We start from the raw sequence: 20,476 nt of genomic DNA, 5'->3' as shown, positions 1-20,476 counted from the left end.
GTTAGTATGGACATAAACATAAACCTTTAATATAATGAGCTAAATATTGTATTACAGTTGTTAATTTACAGATATTGTTTGTAATTTTGCATGAATTTGTTATTTATGAAAACAGAAAAATAATACAGTGATGTTCCTGTATAAAAAAATGAGAATGACTGTAGTTTGTCATTAATGATATAATCCTTAAAATAACAGTCAAGTTGTTTATTTAGATATTGTTTGTAATTTTACATCGTTTTAAACATAATTCAAAATTACAAGAAAATACTGTAAAAAACTTTTTAAAAGTAAAAGTTTTTTTCTGTAAAATTAGGATTATTTTTATTGGTTGCCTTATTTTTATTGGTAACCTTATTGGTTGCACCTACATCTATTGTGAGTGGTGGATTTCAAACCTTAAAACGCCCCTCTTTTGCAGCGTGTTAAAGTTAAGAATCTTGGAGTGACACTTTTTGTTAACAGTTGCAGAGCTGAAAGATCTGCTTGTGTTTCTGTGTTTCTTGAGCAAGTGAATCCCTGCTCTTTTTTATTCCATATTTTTATTTTGAGCATATCAGTTTTTGGTGTTTTTAAAACAAACTTTTTCATTTTCCACATTTCATCTCCTTTTTATTTAATTCTATTATTGCATACAATTTGTAAAACTTTGCAAAAATTGTTTGGGGATAGTCTAAAATGTTTGGTTAATTATCCTTTGTTAATTCCATTACATTTCTTTGTTTATTTCATTACATATTCAGATTTTTTTGTGAACGTATATGTTCAGACAGGGTTTTTATTTTGTACTGTTTTTATAAAAAATATTTGATTAAGAGACTCTTTTCATGCAGTGGTTTTAAGGCCCAGACACACCATTCTGATGGTTTGGCCCAGACCCAGGCAACGTGAACCAACCCCACAGTCGGCTTTAGTCATTGCTAGTTCAGTTTAGTGTTTCAGGGCCTTAAGAATTATTTTTTCTGTGCAAAAAGCTTGTTTGCTGTAGCCTACACTAGAGATAATTCTCAATCCTGAATTCCTCCCCTGCCCCCCCTCCCTCTGAGAACAGCCAGCTCCTAGTGTCAGTCATTAACATATGAAAGGTCTTCTTCACACCTAACAGTCTTCAGTCCTAGCACACCCAGCAGTGTTTCAGCTGTATATGTCCGTGAAATTTCACGGATTCCTGTATACGTCCGCATACGTGAGGTTTCCGGGTTTTTCTGGAAATATACTGTTCCGTGTTACTCTGATCCGCTTTTTCCCACATACATCCGGTAAACATCAAATTACACAGGAGTATACCATGCCCGGATAGTGCCGGATTTCAGTGTTTTCATGCAGTGTATTGTGTGCAGAGGAAACCGTTTATCCCGCCCCTCGGATTGAGCCCTGCCAATGGTGAGTTCCCAGACCCAACATCTTGATTGTCAGGCTAGCCTTCCTGCGCTTGAATGGACAAATTCACTCCAAATGAAAAACACCCGTCTCAACGAATATTCTAGTAAACATGGTCGATCATCATGAAGTGAACGTAAATACTTGTTTCTTAGTAGGAAATTGGATATGAATGCCCTCTCAAGGCATATGGGAAGCTCAGAGATCATTCTGTCAACCGAGTTTCCGAGTTGGGCGTGCCATAAACGTTTCAAGCAATTCACATTTCTTATTTGTGACTCATAAAAAGGTCCTGTTAACTGGAAATAAGCGCATAAATCGCATAAGCTCAACAAAATGCGAATGTTCATGCCATAGGTTGAAGACAAAAACAAACAAAAAAAACAGTTACCTGATGTGTTGTGTTGTTGCGAGGGGGTGCGTGAGGGTGAGATTGTGAGAGTCGGTTTCAGTGTAGAACTCGTTCCTTCATGATAATGATCATTCAATCAAATACAATGTTACAATTAAGTACAAATACAAAAAAAGATTAAATATAATATGAAATAATTTAATATAAATATGAATTAAATATTTAAATATTAATAAGAGCTACATTTTATTTAATTGATATAACAATATAATGTACAATGTAATATTGTACAAGGCTTAGCCCATATTAAATTATATGAATTTGCACAAAATACATGGTTGCATGTCAACAATCAAAGGCACTATAAATAAACAAAAAAAGCCTTTTTTTATGATTTACACATTTCAATTAATAGTAAAATTCCATCAAATTGAATTGAATAATTGATTAACGATTGTTCAATTATTTTATTAAAATGTGTAAGGATTATTCAATTCAATTTGATGGAATTTTTCCATTAATTGATTATTAGTGTATCTGTGATGTATTTCTAAACATGTTAATAAGTATAAAAATATTTTAAGCAACAAAATAAGATTTTAAAACTAGATTTTGCTTTTATCACCTTGAAAATTCTAGCGATTGACTATAAAACACTAGCTGCAAGAGAGTAATTCAAAAAGAGGCTCATAGAGTGAAATACACTGTTACCTGCAGTGGGTGTGGTGTTTTGTTGTTGCGAGGTGGTGAGTGGGAGTGAGTTTGATGTGCTGCTCTGGGGTTTAGCTTTAGTAAACCCTAAATAACAATGTTATTAGATCAAATGTTTATCCTGTAAATACTTTTACACAGTCCTGTATGAGATACAAGAATGCTGGACATCACCGGGTGAACCAACATAGCATACCAGGTGTTTTTTGTAAAAAATGTCCTAAATTTTTTTTTAATTAATATTATCACAATGAAGAAAAAAAAAGGAATTGAGAAAACAAATGTAATGCAACCTGATGCATTCAGACTTTTAGGTTCTCTAAACTGCGCTTAAAAATTGGGCAAAGTAAGACCACATTGTTTTATTACTTCATTCAGGAAATAAATTCATCAAGCCAACTACAGATTAAAATAAAAAAAAAATTCAGTTAATAACGCAATACAGATATGAATAAAACATGAAATACAGTGTTTAATGCAATATTACCTGTGGTGTGTTGTTGCGAGGAGGTGCGTGGGGGTGAGCTTGGTGTGAAAGTACTGGTCCCTACATGATAATGATCATTTAATCAAATACAATGTTAGTAAGATTTTTTTGGTGTACATATATACAAGGCCTAAAATTAACACTCGCCAAATAGCAAAAGTAAAAATCAGCGTTGACGAGCATATGGAACTGTGTCAGTAACAATTTTTTAAAGGTCCCGTTTTTCCTGTTTTTTTGAAGCTTTGATTGTGTTTACAGTGTGCAATATAACATGTGTTCATGTTTCACGTGTAAAAAAACACAGTATTTTTCACACAATTTACTTATCTGTATACCGCTGTTTTCACTGTCCTCAAAACGGCTTGAAAGATTTCCCTGTTCTATGAAGTCCCTCCTTCAGAAATACGTAACGAGTTCTGATTGTGCCAGCGATTCCCGTGTTGTGATTCGACAGCAGCTTAGCGCACGTTGCCCGGAAAGGTCACGCCTCTTACCATAACGGGGAGATGCATGCGCTCAAACTACAGCCCCTGAAGGCCAAACAAAGGTGATTTGACTCCGGGATGAAAATAACAGCGTCTGGACGACATGGCGACAAACGCAACCGAACGCAACACTTCCTCTTCTCCACGAGGGAGAGCAACAAGACCACGCCCCCTTTTTCGTGTATTCTTGTGGGCGGAGGTTAGTCAACAAACTGTTCTACTGACGTCATTAAAGCAGGATGTACAGGGATGTAGTCCAAACCGGCCGTTTGCTGTAGGCTTTGAAAGGGAACTTCTGTTAAATAAAATATCTCGCTTGGCATTGAACTTTGAGCTTTATAATTTTACAGGTATTATTTATGCTCTAACAGCAACATTACACACCAACTAAAGTTTGAAAAATGGGATCACGAAGAACAGGACCTTTAAAATACTAACAATGCAACATGAACAAACGTGAACGACCCTCTGTACAGTTGACGGGTCATTGCTGCAACATCGCAAAAATGTCAGCCTTTCCAATGAAAATATTCAAAAGCCAGAACACGCCAAGTTTAAAACTTTCACGCAAAGTTGAGCTCCCTTTTATGCCTTCCTGTAGCCTAGAAATCTAGACGCACCCTAGTGGCAGCAAATCTCATTTGCAGGCAGGGTTGTCTAGGCCAATCACATCGTGTATAGAGTTGGTGGGCGGGCTTAAGATAATGATGGCAGAGTTGCGTTGGTTCCACCTGCTACTCGTAAACAAAGAAGCTGGCGAACGGCGGTCTTTCGATTCGGCTTTGGCCACGACTCTGGAAGACTTGGAGTTGAACTTTTCTTTGAGAAAAGAACAAAGAACGGTACTGAAGTCATTCTTAAGAAAGGAAGATGTGTTCGGAGTTTTGCCGACCGGATCCAGCGAAAGTTTAATCCATCAACTAGCTCCACTTCACCTTCTTCATTGCTCTGGTTGGTTGTAGCGCTATCCTATTGTGTGCAGAGGGAATTTGAGAGACAACCGTTTATCCCGCCCCTCAGATTGAGCTCTGCCAATGGTGAGTTCCCAGACCCGACATCTTGATGTGGGTCTGGCTTGTCAGGCTAGCCTTCCTGCACTTGAATGGACAAATTCACTCCAAATTAAAAACGCCCGTCTCAACGAATATTCTAGTAAACATGGTCGATCATCATGAAGTGAACGAAAACACAAAGCTCATGATCCTAGCGTGCATTCGGCCTTAAAGTGACAGCATCCTAATAAAGCTCCTGTCTGCGTTTTTAATGTTAATCAAACATCAACGAAAAAAAATCACTCACTGCTCTTGAACTGTAAAAAGAAAATGAAGACTATGCAGTGTTGTTTATTTGATTTATTTACCTGAAAAATATTAGACCTGCCTGAAGAGCACTGTTTATTTCATTTGTTTATTTGTTGTATTGTATTTATTGTGCTATTGCTTTTGTTACTAACTGTTTACTTGTCTTTTAAAATGTAGGCTATTACATTTATTTTAATTTAAGATAGTAGATTTAACTGTGGTATCGACATTGGAATAGATAATTGTGAATTTTGAATTTAAAGCAAAGATATATGGGACTTATGCTGCCTTCACGTTCTATCGGAGGTGTCGTAAATCCTTGTTTCCTAGTAGGAAATTGGATATGAATGCCCTCTCAAGGCATATGGGAAACTCAGAGATCATTCTGTCAACCGAGTTTCCGAGTTGGGCGTGCCATAAACGTTTCAAGCAATTCACATTTCTTATTTGTGACTCATAAAAAGGTCCTGTTAACTGGAAATAAGCGCATAAATCGCATAAGCTTAACAAAATGCGAATGTTCATGCCATAGGTTGAAGACAAAAAAAAAAAAAAAAAAACACTGTTACCTGATGTGTTGTGTTGTTGCGAGGGGGTGCGTGAGGGTGAGATTGTGAGAGTCGTTTTCAGTGTAGAACTCGTTCCTTCATGATAATGATCGTTCAATCAAATACAATGTTACAATTATGTACAAATACAAAAAAAGATTAAATATAATATGAAAATGTAATATAAATATGAATTAAATATTTAAATATTAATAAGAGCTAAATTTTATTTAATTGATATAACAATATAATATTGTACAAGGCTTAGCCCATTTTACATTATATGAATTTGCACAAAATACATGGTTGTATGTCAACAATAAAAGGTACTATAAATAAAAAAAGCCTTTTTTATGATTTACACATTTCAATTAATAGTAAAATTCCATCAAATTGAATTGAATAATTGATTAACGATTGTTCAATTATTTTATTAAAATGTGTAAGAATTATTCAATTCAATTTGATGGAATTTTTCCATTAATTGGTTATTAGTGTATCTGTGATGTATTTCTAAATATGTTAATATGTATAAAAAGTATTTTAAGCATCAAAATAAGATTTTAAAACTAGATTTTCTTTTTATCACCTTGAAAATTCTAGCGATTGACTATAAAACACTAGCTGCAAGAGAGTAATTCAAAAAGAGGCTCATAGAGTGAAATACACTGTTACCTGCAGTGGGTGTGGTGTTTTGTTGTTGCGAGGTGGTGAGTGGGAGTGAGTTTGATGTGCTGCTCTGGGGTTTAGCTTTAGTAACCCCTAAATAACAATGGTTATTAGATCAAATGTTTATCCTGTAAATACTATTACACAGTCCTGTATGATACAAGAATGCTGGACATCACCGGGTGAACCAACATAGCATACCAGATGTTTTTTTGTAAAAAATGTCCTACATTTTTTTTTATTAATATTAATCACAATGAAAAAAAAAAAAAGGAATTGAGAAAACAAATGTAATGCAACCTGATGCATTCAGACTTTTAGGTTCTCTAAACTATGTTCTTAAAAATTGGCCAAAGTAAGAGCGCATTGTTTTATTACTTCATTCAGGCAATAAATTCATCAAGCCAACTACAGATTAAAAACAAACAATTCAGTTAATAACGCAATACAGATATGAATAAAACATGAAATACAGTGTTAAATGCAATATTACCTGTGGTGTGTTGTTGCGAGGAGGTGCGTGGGGGTGAGCTTGGTGTGAAAGTACTGGTCCCTACATGATAATGATCATTTAATCAAATACAATGTTAGTAAGATTTTTTTTGGTGTACATATATACAAGGCCTAAAATTAACACTCGCCAAATAGCAAAAGTAAAAATTGGCGTTTACGAGCATATGGAACTATGTCAGTAACATTTTTTTTGCATTCTAACAATGCAATATGAACAAACGTGAACGACCCTCTGTACAGTTGACGGGTCATTGCTGCAACATCACAAACATTTCAGCCTTTCCAATGACAATATTTAATCGCCAGAACACACGAAGTTTAAAACTTTCACACGAAGTTGAGCTCTCTTTTATGCCTTCCTGTAGCCTAGAAATCTAGACGCACCCTAGTGGCAGCAAATCTCATTTGCAGGCAGGGTCGTCTAGGCCAATCACATCGTGTATAGAGTCGGTGGGCGGGCTTAACATAATGACGGCAGAGTTGACACAGTCCCGCGTGCTACTCGTAAACACCTGGTGAACGGCAGTCTTTCGAATCGGCTTTGGCCGCGACTCTAGAAGACTTGGAGTTAAGCTTTTCTTTGAGAAAAGAACAAAGAACGGTACTGAAGTCATTCTTAAGAAAGAAAGATGTGTTCAGAGTTTTGCCGACCGGATACGGCAAAAGTTTAATCCATCAACTAGCTCCACTTCACCTTCTTCATTGCTCTGGTTGGTTGTAGCGCTATCCTATTGCGTGCAGAGGGAATTTGAGAGACAACCGTTTATCCCGCCCCTCGGATTGAGCTCTGCCAATGGTGAGTTCCCAGACCCGACATCTTGATGTGGGTCTGGCTTGTCAGGCTAGCCTTCCTGCGCTTGAATGGACAAATTCACTCCAAATTAAAAATGCCCGTCTCAACGAATATTCTAGTAAACATGGTCGATGATCATGAAGTGAACGAACACACAAAGCTCATGATCCTAGCGTGCATTCGGTCTTAAAGTGACAGCATCCTAATAAAGCTCCTGTCTGCGTTTTTAATGTTAATCAAACATCAACGAAAAAAAATCACTCACTGCTCTTGAACTGTAAAAAGAAAATGAAGACTATGCAGTGTTGTTTATTTGATTTATTTACCTGAAAAATATTAGACCTGCCTGAAGAGCACTGTTTATTTCATTTGATTATTTGTTGTATTGTATTAATTGTGCTATTGCTTTTGTTACTAACTGTTTACTTGTCTTTAAAAATGTAGGCTATTAAATTTATTTTAATTTAAGCTAGTAGTTTTAACTGTGGTATCGACATTGGAATAGATGATTGTGAATTTTGAATTTAGGGGACTGGGACTTATGCTGCCTTCACGTTCTATCGGAATTATTGTAAATACTTGTTTCCTAGTAGGAAATTGGATATGAATGCCCTCTCAAGGCATATGGGAAACTCAGAGATCATTCTGTCAACCGAGTTTCCGAGTTGGGCGTGCCATAAACGTTTCAAGCAATTCACATTTCTTATTTGTGACTCATAAAAAGGTCCTGTTAACTGGAAATAAGCGCATAAATCGCATAAGCTCAACAAAATGCGAATGTTCATGCCATAGGTTGAAGACAAAAAAAAACAAAAAAAACAACACAGTTACCTGATGTGTTGTGTTGTTGCGAGGGGGTGCGTGAGGGTGAGATTGTGAGAGTCGTTTTCAGTGTAGAACTCGTTCCTTCATGATAATGATCATTCAATCAAATACAATGTTACAATTATGTACAAATACAAAAAAAGATTAAATATAATTTGAAATAATTTTATATAAATTTGAATTAAATATTAATAAGAGCTAAATTTTATTTAATTGATATAACAAAATAATGTACAATGTAATATTGTACAAGGCTTAGCCCATATTACATAATATGAATTTGCACAAAATACATGGTTGACACGGTTGTATGTCAACAATAAAAGGTACTATAAATAAACAAAAAAAGCATTTTTTTTGTGATTTACACATTTCAATTAATAGTAAAATTCCATCAAATTGAATTGAATAATTGATTAACGATTGTTCAATTATTTAATTAAAATGTGTAAGGATTATTCAATTCAATTTAATGGAATTTTACCATTAATTGATTATTAGTGTATCTGTGATGTATTTCTAAATATGTTAATAAGTATACAAATATTTTAAGCAACAAAATAAGATTTTAAAACTAGATTTTGCTTTTATCACCTTGAAAATTCTTGCGATTGACTATAAAACACTAGCTGCAAGAGAGTAATTCAAAAAGAGGCTCATAGAGTGAAATACACTGTTACCTGCAGTGGGTGTGGTGTTTTGTTGTTGCGAGGTGGTGAGTGGGAGTGAGTTTGATGTGCTGCTCTGGGGTTTAGCTTTAGTAACCCCTAAATAACAATGGTTATTAGATCAAATGTTTATCCTGTAAATACTTTTACACAGTCCTGTATGAGATTCAAGAATGCTGGACATCACCGGGTGACCCAACATAGCATACCAGGTGTTTTTTTGTAAAAAATGTCCTACATTTTTTTTAAATTAATATTATCACAATAAAAAAAAAAAAAAGGAATTGAGAAAAAAAATGTAATGAAATCTGAAGCATTCAGACTTTTAGGTTCTCTAAACTATGTTCTTAAAAATTGGCCAAAGTAAGAGTGCATTGTTTTATTACTTCATTCAGGCAATAAATTCATCAAGCCAACTACAGATTAAAAACAAAAAATTCATTTAATAACGCAATACAGATATGAATAAAACATGAAATACAGTGTTAAATGCAATATTACCTGTGGTGTGTTGTTGCGAGGAGGTGCGTGGGGGTGAGCTTGGTGTGAAAGTACTGGTCCCTACATGACAATGACCATTTAATCAAATACAATGTTAGTAAGATTTTTTTTGGTGTACATATATACAAGGCCTAAAATTAACACTCGCCAAATAGCAAAAGTAAAAATTGGCGTTTACGAGCATATGGAACTATGTCAGTAACATTTTTTTTGCATTCTAACAATGCAATATGAACAAACGTGAACGACCCTCTGTACAGTTGACGGGTCATTGCTGCAACATCACAAATATTTCAGCCTTTCCAATGAAAATATTTAATCGCCAGAACACGCGAAGTTTAAAACTTTAACGCGAAGTTGAGCTCTCTTTTATGCCTTCCCGTAGCCTAGAAATCTAGACGCACCCTAGTGGCAGCAAATCTCATTTGCAGGCAGGGTCGTCTAGCCACTCTCCGTTGGCTAGCGAGCTGGAAAAAACAAACTCTGGTCAGGCCAATCACATCGTGTATAGAGTCGGTGGGCGGGCTTAACATTATGACGGCAGAGTTGACACAGTCCCGCGTGCTACTCGTAAACACCTGGTGAACGGCGGTCTTTTGAATCGGCTTTGGCCGCGACTCTAGAAGACTTGGAGTTAAGCTTTTCTTTGAGAAAAGAACAAAGAACGGTACTGAAGTCATTCTTAAGAAAGAAAGATGTGTTCGGAGCTTTGCCGACCGGATACAGCAAAAGTTTAATCCATCAACTAGCTCCACTTCACCTTCTTCATTGCTCTGGTTGGTTGTAGCGCTATCCTATTGTGTGCAGAGGGAATTTGAGAGACAACCGTTTATCCCGTTTATTGAGCTCTGCCAATGGTGAGTTCCCAGACCCGACATCTTGATTGTCAGGCTAGCCTTCCTGCGCTTGAATGGACAAATTCACTCCAAATGAAAAACGCCCGTCTCAACGAATATTCTAGTAAACATGGTCGATCATCATGAAGTGAACGAAAACACAAAGCTCATGATCCTAGCGTGCATTCGGTCTTAAAGTGACAGCATCCTAATAAAGCTCCTGTCTGCGTTTTTAATGTTAATCAAACATCAACAAAAAAAAATCACTCACTGCTCTTGAACTGTAAAAAGAAAATGAAGACTATGCAGTGTTGTTTATTTGAATTATTTACCTGAAAAATATTAGACCTGCCTGAAGAGCACTGTTTATTTCATTTGATTATTTGTTGTATTGTATTAATTGTGCTATTGCTTTTGTTACTAACTGTTTACTTGTCTTTAAAAATGTAGGCTATTAAATTTATTTTAATTTAAGCTAGTAGTTTTAACTGTGGTATCGACATTGGAATAGATGATTGTGAATTTTGAATTTAGGGGACTGGGACTTATGCTGCCTTCACGTTCTATCGGAATTATTGTAAATACTTGTTTCCTAGTAGGAAATTGGATATGAATGCCCTCTCAAGGCATATGGGAAACTCAGAGATCATTCTGTCAACCGAGTTTCTGAGTTGGGCGTGCCATAAACGTTTCAATCAATTCACATTTCTAATTTGTGACTCATAAAAAGGTCCTGTTAACTGGAAATAAGCGCATAAATCGCATAAGCTCAACAAAATGTGAATGTTCATGCCATAGGTTGAAGACAAAAACAAAACAAAAAAACTGTTACCTGATGTGTTGTGTTGTTGCGAGGGGGTGCGTGAGGGTGAGATTGTGAGAGTCGTTTTCAGTGTAGAACTCGTTCCTTCATGATAATGATCATTCAATCAAATACAACGTTACAATTATGTACAAATACAAAAAAAGATTAAATATAATTTGAAATAATTTTATATAAATTTGAATTAAATATTAATAAGAGCTAAATTTTATTTAATTGAAATAACAATATAATGTACAATGTAATATTGTACAAGGCTTAGCCCATATTACATTATATGAATTTGCACAAAATACATGGTTGACACGGTTGTATGTCAACAATAAAAGGTACTATAAATAAACAAAAAAAGCGTTTTTTTTATGATTTACACATTTCAATTAATAGTAAAATTCCATCAAATTGAATTGAATAATTGATTAAGGATTGTTCAATTATTCAATTAAAATGTGTAAGGATTATTCAATTCAATTTGATGGAATTTTTTCATTAATTGGTTATTAGTGTATCTGTGATGTATTTCTAAATATGTTAATAAGTATAAAAATATTTTAAGCAACAAAATAAGATTTTAAAACTAGATTTTGTTTTTATCACCTTGAAAATTCTAGCGATTGACTATAAAACACTAGCTGCAAGAGAGTAATTCAAAAAGAGGCTCATAGAGTGAAATACACTGTTACCTGCAGTGGGTGTGGTGTTTTGTTGTTGCGAGGTGGTGAGTGGGAGTGAGTTTGATGTGCTGCTCTGGGGTTTAGCTTTAGTAACCCCTAAATAACAATGGTTATTAGATCAAATGTTTATCCTGTAAATACTTTTACACAGTCCTGTATGAGATACAAGAATGCTGGACATCACCGGGTGACCCAACATAGCATACCAGGTGTTTTTTTGTAAAAAATGTCCTACTTTTTTTTTTAATTAATATTATCACAATGAAAAAAAAAAAAAAAAGGAATTGAGAAAACAAATGTAATGCAACCTGATGCATTCAGACTTTTAGGTTCTCTAAACTGTTCTTAAAAATTGGCCAAAGTAAGAGCGCATTGTTTTATTACTTCATTCAGGCAATAAATTAATCAAGCCAACTACAGATTAAAAACAAACAAATCAGTTAATAACGCAATACAGATATGAATAAAACATGAAATACAGTGTTAAATGCAATATTACCTGTGGTGTGTTGTTGCGAGGAGGTGCGTGGGGGTGAGCTTGGTGTGAAAGTACTGGTCCCTACATGATAATGATCATTTAATCAAATAAAATGTTAGTAAAAATGTTTTGGTGTACATATATACAAGGCCTAAAATTAACACTCGCCAAATAGCAAAAGTAAAAATTGGCGTTTACGAGCATATGGAACTATGTCAGTAACAATTTTTTTGCATTCTAACAATGCAATATGAAAAAACGTGAACGACCCTCTGTACAGTTGACGGGTCATTGCTGCAACATCACAAACATTTCAGCCTTTCCAATGACAATATTCAATCGCTGGAACATGCAAAGTTTAAAGCTCTCGCGCGAAGTTGAGCTCTCTTTTATGCCTTCCTGTAGCCTAGAAATCTAGACGCACCCTAGCGGCAGCAAATCTCATTTGCAGGCAGGGTCGTCTAGCAACTCTCCATAGACTTGCGAGCTGGAAAAACCAAACTCTGGTCAGGCGAGGTGTGTGAGGGTGAGATTGTGAGAGTCGGTTTCAGTGTAGAACTCGTTCCTTCATGTTAATGATCATTCAATCAAATACAATGTTACAATTATGTACAAATACAAAAAAGATTAAATATAATATGAAATAATTTTATATAAATATGAATTAAATATTTAAATATTAATAAGAACAACATTTTATTTAATTGATATAACAGTATAATGTACAATGTAATACAAGGCTTAGCCCATATTACATTATATGAATTAGCACAAAATACATGGTTGCATGTCAACAATAAAATGCACTATAATAAACAATAAAAAAAGCCTTTTTTGATGATTTACACATTTCAATTAATAGCAAAATTCCATCAAATTGAATTGAATAATTTATTAAGGATTGTTCAATTATTCAATTAAAATGTGCAAGGATTATTCAATTCAATTTGATGGAATTTTACCATTAATTGATTATTAGAGTATCTGTGATGTATTTTTAAATATGTTAATATGTATACAAATATTTTAAGCATCAAAATAGGATTTTAAATCTAGATTTTGCTTTTATCACCTTGAAAATTCTTGCGATTGACTATAAAACACTAGCTGCAAGAGAGTAATTCAAAAAGAGGATAATCATTACCTTTATCAGTCGTGAGTGAGGGTGAGGGTGAGGGTGAGGATGAGGGTGAGGATGAGGATGAGGATGAGGATGAGGGTGAGGGTGTGCGGCCTGCGGCTAAAGGGAATAGCAAGTCATTTTAGGTCATCCAGTATGGGATCTACGATTATTGGAAGGCCAGACCACATACATTCACCTGCATGTTATTGTGTGTAAAACACAGCTATTGACCAATCAGAATCAAGGATTGGCACTAACCGTTTTTATGATAATAAATAAATAACACCTCTTTCTCATAGCACAGCATGATGGAAAGATGGAGGTCGGAGTGTGAGAGATTGTGCGTGAGAGAAAAATAATAATGCAAGAGTGTGAGATTGATGAGGTGATGTCAGCTTTACCTTTAGAGGCAGATGTAGGAGAGTTTGTTGATTGGGTGGGAGTGACTGTTACTGTAATGATGGATCGACACCATGAAAATATATCTCAGCATATCAAGTTCCCACATATGTATTTTCTGACCCAAAAGTACAGCTTATTTAAAAGACACATATTATAACACACATATAACCAATAGCTTTAATCCACTGGAAGCATCAACAGCATTACAGAAATAGCATGGGTAAAAAGTGACACATACCGTTTGCTGAACCTGTGGAAAGTGAGAGATGAAACTTTATTAATTAACTGAATAAGAATCGCATTATGCAACTGAACTTTTAATTATTTAATAAAAAAAATTCTAGGAATCAAAGGGTGATTGCCCTTAAACAACTGCATGATGTGCAGCTACTTACCTCACCAAACACGAAACATCTGTTACCAGTACTATATACGTATAATTCAAATTCAAAAATCCAATTTCTTTAGATTAAAAAAATAGATACTTATGTAACATTACACTAATCCATGACTGCAGCTACTTTAAACCACAATGGTGACGCGAGTTTGAAGGACAGGTATAGTGGTGGTGAGATTGCAATGCAGCATGATAGAAGGATGGAGGTCAGAGGTCATGAGTGCAAATAGAGTAATGCTGGAGTGTGTGTCTGCTGTGGTGATGGGTGTTGGGTGGTTACCTGCAGGGTTAGGTGAGGAAGGAGTTATTTGCTTTGCATCGGTGGTGTTGGTGGTGTCGGGGTCAGTCGAACCTATTTGACATAATCATATAGTTTAAGCTAGATCCAAAAACAGTCCTTATGCATAAAGATGACACCTTTTCCACAAGATTTATAAACCACATTCAGGTCCCAAACTGTTGAATGATTGTGTATATTTATTAAACAGGTACTTCACCGCTGACAAAATGTACTGTCAATAAAACTTGGCTGCCAATGCACAAAAGGTGAAAAAAAATTACATCAAAAAGGCTGTTGTCTTCCCTTTTGCAATGGGCAAGTTGCCGTCCAAAGCCATTCCCACCAGTCGATTATACTGTAGATATGCTTAATCAGAGTCAAATATCACCTAGCTTTAGTAGGAAATACTCCTTAGCAAACTTTTAGTCACAATGGTGTCGACTTGTATTGTTCCTCGGGTGCATCAATTAAAAATGTGACGGTTTAGTGGGAGTTATTTTCCAGTTTCCAGTGAAGGATCCAGCGTGTTGTAGTCAGTGGCGTAAAAAGTTGTAAAAAGTGATTGTTTTGCATCATCCGGTGGACTTTTGCTGACATATAAATTAGTTTCTCTAGTCAATTGTATCCCTTAAAACTCATATTTAATTTAATTTTATAAAAATAGTTTTAATGTAACTCTACACCCATGAATTTGCAAACTAGGCCCGCTGCCATTCACTCACACCAGCTAAACTCGCTAAACTTTACTTAACTTTCCTGTAGTAAATGCTGCACAATGGTATCGCTCTTTACAACGTCTGACACATAGCGGTGATTAATATGATTAGCCTTTTGCTTGACGTTATCAAACAGCTAATAATGTGTTGCTAATGTTACACAAACATGTTCCCGTTCACCATCTCAGTCTGCCTTCTAAAAATCAGTATCCTTAGAGAAGCTTTAAACAACTTAGACGTCAGTGGAGAAAGGCATATAGTTCATCATAACATCGTAATATCAACATATACATAATTCACCCGCTAGGCTATATTGATGAATGTACCTGATTTTTCATATCAACAGACAAATATATTGGGATTACCTGGCTTCTCAGAGCGGTCACAGTTAATAATATGCTAAAGCCCGCCCGCACATTGACGTGACTGGTTATAAGGCAGTTTGTGATATAAGAAACCACGGGAATTTCAAACCGCGTTTTTGAGACTGTTTGCTTCACTGTAGTTTGAAGGAGAAAATACTCAGCAATGGTGTTGACATGAGTTTGCACATGGTTTGTCTTAAAGCTTTTTAAAAGCACCACGTAGACATATAAACAACATTAAACACTTAATTTTCACCACAGGGGGTCTTTAAATAATCTATTATTAATAGATTTAGCTGAAGATTAATCTGCACCAAAACGCAATGTTTGATTGGCCTTCAATGTCAAGAATAAAAGACATGGAAAGCAAAAGTGGAAAAATGGTTTGGTATTCATTAAAAAAATATATATATTTACATATGGCTATTTAAAACAAATTAATCTTCAAAATGTTTAAAATATAGTATATATCATAATAAAAATATATTATTTATTAAATATATAAAATAAATTTTTAAGTGTCAACAGAAGTAATCATTACCCTTTCCAGATGGTTTTGGGGTTCCTTGAGTTGCTGTGAGTGTGGGTAAGGGGCTTTTAGCTAAAGGGAAAAGCAAGGTAATTTTAGATAGTTCACTACAGGAAAGAACTACAAACACTCTAAAACTACAAACTTACACAAAAGGTCAAAGAAACTTGTAGCAAGCCGTACACTTTCAAATTAAATCTCTATTGATAAATATCTTACAAATGTCTAAATCTAAGAACTTGCCACAAGGTTTAAAGTAGATTTAAAAAAGGATTTCTCTTTTTCATTATCTCGGACAACCTTACTTGTCATCTACTGCTGCAAGAGAGCATGTCAAAAGTAGTAATCATTACCCTTTCCAGATGGTTTTGGGGTTCCTTGAGTTGCTGTGAGTGTGGGTAAGGGGCTTGTAGCTAAAGGGAAAAGCAAGGTAATTTTAGATAGTCCACTACAGGAAAGAACTACAAACACTCTAAAACTACAAACTTACACAAAAGGTCAAAGAAACTTGTAGCAAGCCGTACACTTTCAAATTAAATCTCTATTGATAAATATCTTACAAATGTCTAAATCTAAGAACTTGCCACATGCTTTAAAGTAGATTTAAAAAAAGGATTTCTCTTTTTCATCATCTCGGACAACCTTACTTGTCACCTACTGCTGCAAGAGAGCATGTCAAAAGTAGTAATCATTACCCTTTCCAGATGGTTTGGGGGTTCCTTGAGTTGCTGTGAGTGTGGGTAAGGGGCTTTTAGCTAAAGGGAAAAGCAAGGTAATTTTAGATAGTCCACTACAGGAAAGAACTACAACACTCTAAAACTACAAACTTACACAAAAGGTCAAAGAAACTTGTAGCAAGCCGTACACTTTCAAATTAAATCTCTATTGATAAATATCTTACAAATGTCTAAATCTAAGAACTTGCCACAAGGTTTAAAGTAGATTTAAAAAAGGATTTCTCTTTTTCATCATCTCGGACATCCTTACTTGTCATCTACTGCTGCAAGAGAGCATGTCAAAAGTAGTAAGCATTACCGTCTCCAGTTGATTTAGGGGTTCCTTGAGTTGCTGTGAGTGTGGGTAAGGGGCTTTTAGCTAAAGGGAAAAGCATGGCAATTTTAGATAGTCCACTACAGGAAAGAACTACAAACACTCTAAAACTACAAACTTACACAAAAGGTCAAAGAAGCTTCTAGCAAGCGGTACACATTCAAATTAAATATCTATTGATAAATATCTTACAAATGTCTAAATCTAAGAACTTGCCACAAGGTTTAAAGTAGATTTAAAAAAGGATTTCTCTTTTTCATCATCTCGGACATCCTTACTTGTCATCTACTGCTGCAAGAGAGCATGTCAAAAGTAGTAATCATTACCCTTTCCAGATGGTTTGGGGGTTCCTTGAGTTGCTGTGAGTGTGGGTAAGGGGCTTTTAGCTAAAGGGAAAAGCAAGGTAATTTTAGATAGTCCACTACAGGAAAGAACTACAACACTCTAAAACTACAAACTTACACAAAAGGTCAAAGAAGCTTCTAATAAGCCGTCTATTGATAAATATCTTGCATGATAAAAGGTATAAGTATAGAAGCCAATATTAAATTGAAAAATTTAAATGGATTAACTTTTGTAATCGCTTTAGCATTAGCCATTTTTAATAATTTGCACCACAATCTCATAAAGTTTAATTTGGTGCACAACCCTCAAAGTCAACATAAAAGACATGGGACATCACATAATGTCAAAAGAGGATAATCATTACCATCAACAGTACTGTCTGCGATTAAGGGAGTGGAAGCTAAAGGAAAAAGCAAGTTCATTTTAGATGTAGTCCACTGCATGATATAAATAAAATACAAAAAGAATACAAAAGACCAAAGTAGAACTTTCTCTAGCAAGCTGTACACTTTGAAATTAGTCCTCTATTGATGAATATCTTAAAAGGTAGAAGTACAGTATATACAGCACTATATTCAGTGTTGGGGGTAACACATTACAAGTAACGCGAGTTATGCAATCAGATTACTTTTTTCAAGTAACTAATAAAGTAACACATTACTTTTGAATTTACAACAAAGAGTAACTTTTTCAAATAAGTAACAGAAGTTACTTTGTTTTCCCATTTCTTGACTGACAGCTCTCCTGTCCCCATGTTGAGTGAAATCAGGAGCAAGTACAGAGGCGTTGTGTGAACATAATGGTTATTGTAGTTCTAGAGTAAATCTGAGCAGACCTTTACTCATCTCACTTGCAAAAAAACCCCAACAGATTCAGTATTACTCACAATTAATAAAAACAGTGAAATGCAAACTCAGAATATTAGGCAAACCTGCAATAATTAAATACATTAAATTGTTACTTTATGGATTTAATCTCACTTTATTAATTAATGTTTTCCTGCTGACCTTCGATGATTCAATTCAACCATACTAATAAGCAAAAATGACTTTAAATAAACATTACATTTCTTCTCCTGCGTCCTATTCTTCTTCAATTCAGAATGACAGAACAGCTGAACCTTTTTTTTAAACTGCGTCCTCAACTGTACAGGTGTGAATTTGCATTTCCTTCAGCCTGAGACTTATTCATTTCACTTTGGTTGTAAAATGGCCTTTACATTAGCCAAAAATATAACTTTTTTGTTGTTATTAAAACAACAACAAAGCAAGCCCAGCCCAGGTGAGAAAAGGTAACGCAAAAGTAACGTATAACATTACTTTCCATAAAAAGTAACTCAATTAGTTACTTTTTTAAGGGAGTAACGCAATATTGTAATGCATTACTTTTAAAAGTAACTTTCCCCAACACTGACTATATTTGAAACATACACTTTTAAAACTTTTTAATAATAATTCCTGGATGATAGGGAATCTGTAGATATGTGTCCCCTAAAACTAGACGGTATAACTACACTATAAACCGAATAGTTGGCAAAACACAAAAAAATGTAGGCAACTTAAGGAATTTTAAGTTTAAGTAAGCAGACCTTGCAGATTTTTATTTTGTAATTATACATTTGAATTTCTCTGAACTTAAAATAATTTAGTAAGTTAATTCATACATTTAACTTAAAATTATTGAGTAATGACAATTTTTTTGTAATGGAAACTTGACTAGATTTAACTAGCTAATTCAATAACGGCTACCTTGCTTATTGTTAACACTATAGGTGTGTCCCAATTTGCATACTTATGCACTATTCTATAAGGTTTTTTAGTGTAAGTAGTGTGTTCACACTGAAAATTCCAAAAATGTTAATGTTGAATGACAAAAATAACCATGTAAAGTTCATACACTACACGGTTGAGTACATAGTGCATAAGTACATAGTGTATAAGTGCATAGTGTATAGTGCGTCATTTGGGACACAGCTAATGCTTTGATAGCATTAGCATAGCACTTGCCGATTGAGGACAGCAAATGCTCATGCTAAGCTCATGCTCGTGACCTTGATGGTAACCAAAAAACAACTTACTGAAACTTAGCATAACAAAACAGTAAACACTACTAAATCTCTCACTTAACATTATCTTGCAAAAAAAAAAAAAGCCAAACAAATATAATATAACACTTAATTTTGGCATTTACTGTCCCTTTTGAGCGTCATGGCAAAGCATACTGGGAAATAGAAATCCAAGCCCGGTTTCAATTCAATTTAAGTTTGTTTAAATGAAAAGAAACAAGTTCATAAAACTCAAAACAATGAAACAATTCAGATGACTTAAAATGTGTCAGTTTTGAGAACTCTAAAGAAAACGAAAGTTCTAAATACTCAACCAATTTGTTTAATTCATTATTTTGAGCGTTAGAGTTTATATCTACCAATGCAGACTGTATTTGACAGCTTAGTACAAATACTTTTGCAAAACTTCTTATTTTGATGCTCCCAACAGACGTTGTACTGACTGTATGCAAGCAGGGGTGTAGCACAAAATCCTGGGCCCTATGCATAGGCAGTCCTGATGGGCCCCCATGTTCCATGTTAAAATATATTCCAGACTTTTCAAAGGGCCCTCTCCCTAGACGGGGCCCTGGGTAGTCAGGTCCACTTTTCCCCCCACTACCACGCCCATGTGTGCAAGTAAATGTCAACATATTCTACTAACCCGAACCTTACCCCTAAAAGTCTACTACTACTCAACTAATACTCTAATGAGAGTGAGTTGACATGTAGGTGGAACGTTACTTATAGTCAACAGAATGTTAAAGGGGACCATTGAAAAGAAGTGAAACCAAACAAAGAAATAAAAAAAAGGTTTTGACAACTGAAAGGCTGTTTAATTTAGAAACAAGTCAACCATCGCACACCGAAACACTCACACAGTATATATTCAGCAGTTCAATTCTTTGAAACCTGAGTGAAAGATGGGCTCCTTGTAAAATCATCAGCATTGGTCAGAAAAAGGAAGGGAGTTACTAGCAGTGGTCTGTATGTGGCGTGACCTGGCTGCCATAGAGACGTAGGGCACAAACAAACTATTTCAGTTTCTCAACCACAGCTTCCTGTAGCTTGACAAAACCCTTCCCCCATTCTCAAGGCTCGGGTAAGTTGCTTTCTTTTTCATTCTTTTCACCAATGCACGTCGTGTCACTCACATACAGTACGTGTGAGGAAGGAGGAGG

General features: G+C 35.1%; 1 protein-coding gene across 9 annotated transcripts in view; it reads right to left on the bottom strand.

The window, feature by feature from the left end:
• The window catches only part of ptprc (protein tyrosine phosphatase receptor type C), a 56,454-nt gene that overhangs the window by 30,633 nt on the left and 5,345 nt on the right, over positions 1-20,476 (bottom strand). For 2 of the 9 annotated variants that reach the window (XM_079807577.1, XM_079807578.1), the window contains exons 3-24: positions 17,616-17,651; positions 17,233-17,292; positions 16,892-16,951; positions 16,552-16,611; positions 16,210-16,269; positions 15,869-15,928; positions 14,247-14,318; positions 13,808-13,819; positions 13,569-13,619; positions 13,189-13,284; positions 12,066-12,125; positions 11,576-11,662; positions 10,902-10,976; positions 9,234-9,293; positions 8,745-8,831; positions 8,071-8,145; positions 6,427-6,486; positions 5,940-6,026; positions 5,286-5,360; positions 2,931-2,990; positions 2,444-2,530; positions 1,772-1,846 (exon numbers count right to left, since the gene is read on the bottom strand). In XM_079807577.1, coding sequence (XP_079663703.1) covers positions 1,772-1,846; positions 2,444-2,530; positions 2,931-2,990; positions 5,286-5,360; positions 5,940-6,026; positions 6,427-6,486; positions 8,071-8,145; positions 8,745-8,831; positions 9,234-9,293; positions 10,902-10,976; positions 11,576-11,662; positions 12,066-12,125; positions 13,189-13,284; positions 13,569-13,619; positions 13,808-13,819; positions 14,247-14,318; positions 15,869-15,928; positions 16,210-16,269; positions 16,552-16,611; positions 16,892-16,951; positions 17,233-17,292; positions 17,616-17,651 — 1,455 coding nt within the window. The remainder of the gene's footprint in view (positions 1-1,771; positions 1,847-2,443; positions 2,531-2,930; positions 2,991-5,285; positions 5,361-5,939; positions 6,027-6,426; positions 6,487-8,070; positions 8,146-8,744; positions 8,832-9,233; positions 9,294-10,901; positions 10,977-11,575; positions 11,663-12,065; positions 12,126-13,188; positions 13,285-13,568; positions 13,620-13,807; positions 13,820-14,246; positions 14,319-15,868; positions 15,929-16,209; positions 16,270-16,551; positions 16,612-16,891; positions 16,952-17,232; positions 17,293-17,615; positions 17,652-20,476) is intronic. The other 7 variants (XM_079807580.1, XM_079807579.1, XM_079807581.1 and 4 more) reach the window with 7 other exon arrangements.

Source organism: Gobio gobio (assembly GCF_949357685.1).
Source record: "Gobio gobio genome assembly, chromosome: 24".
Lineage (NCBI taxonomy): Eukaryota > Metazoa > Chordata > Actinopteri > Cypriniformes > Gobionidae > Gobio > Gobio gobio.
This window is presented reverse-complemented; position numbering and strand designations above follow the sequence as displayed.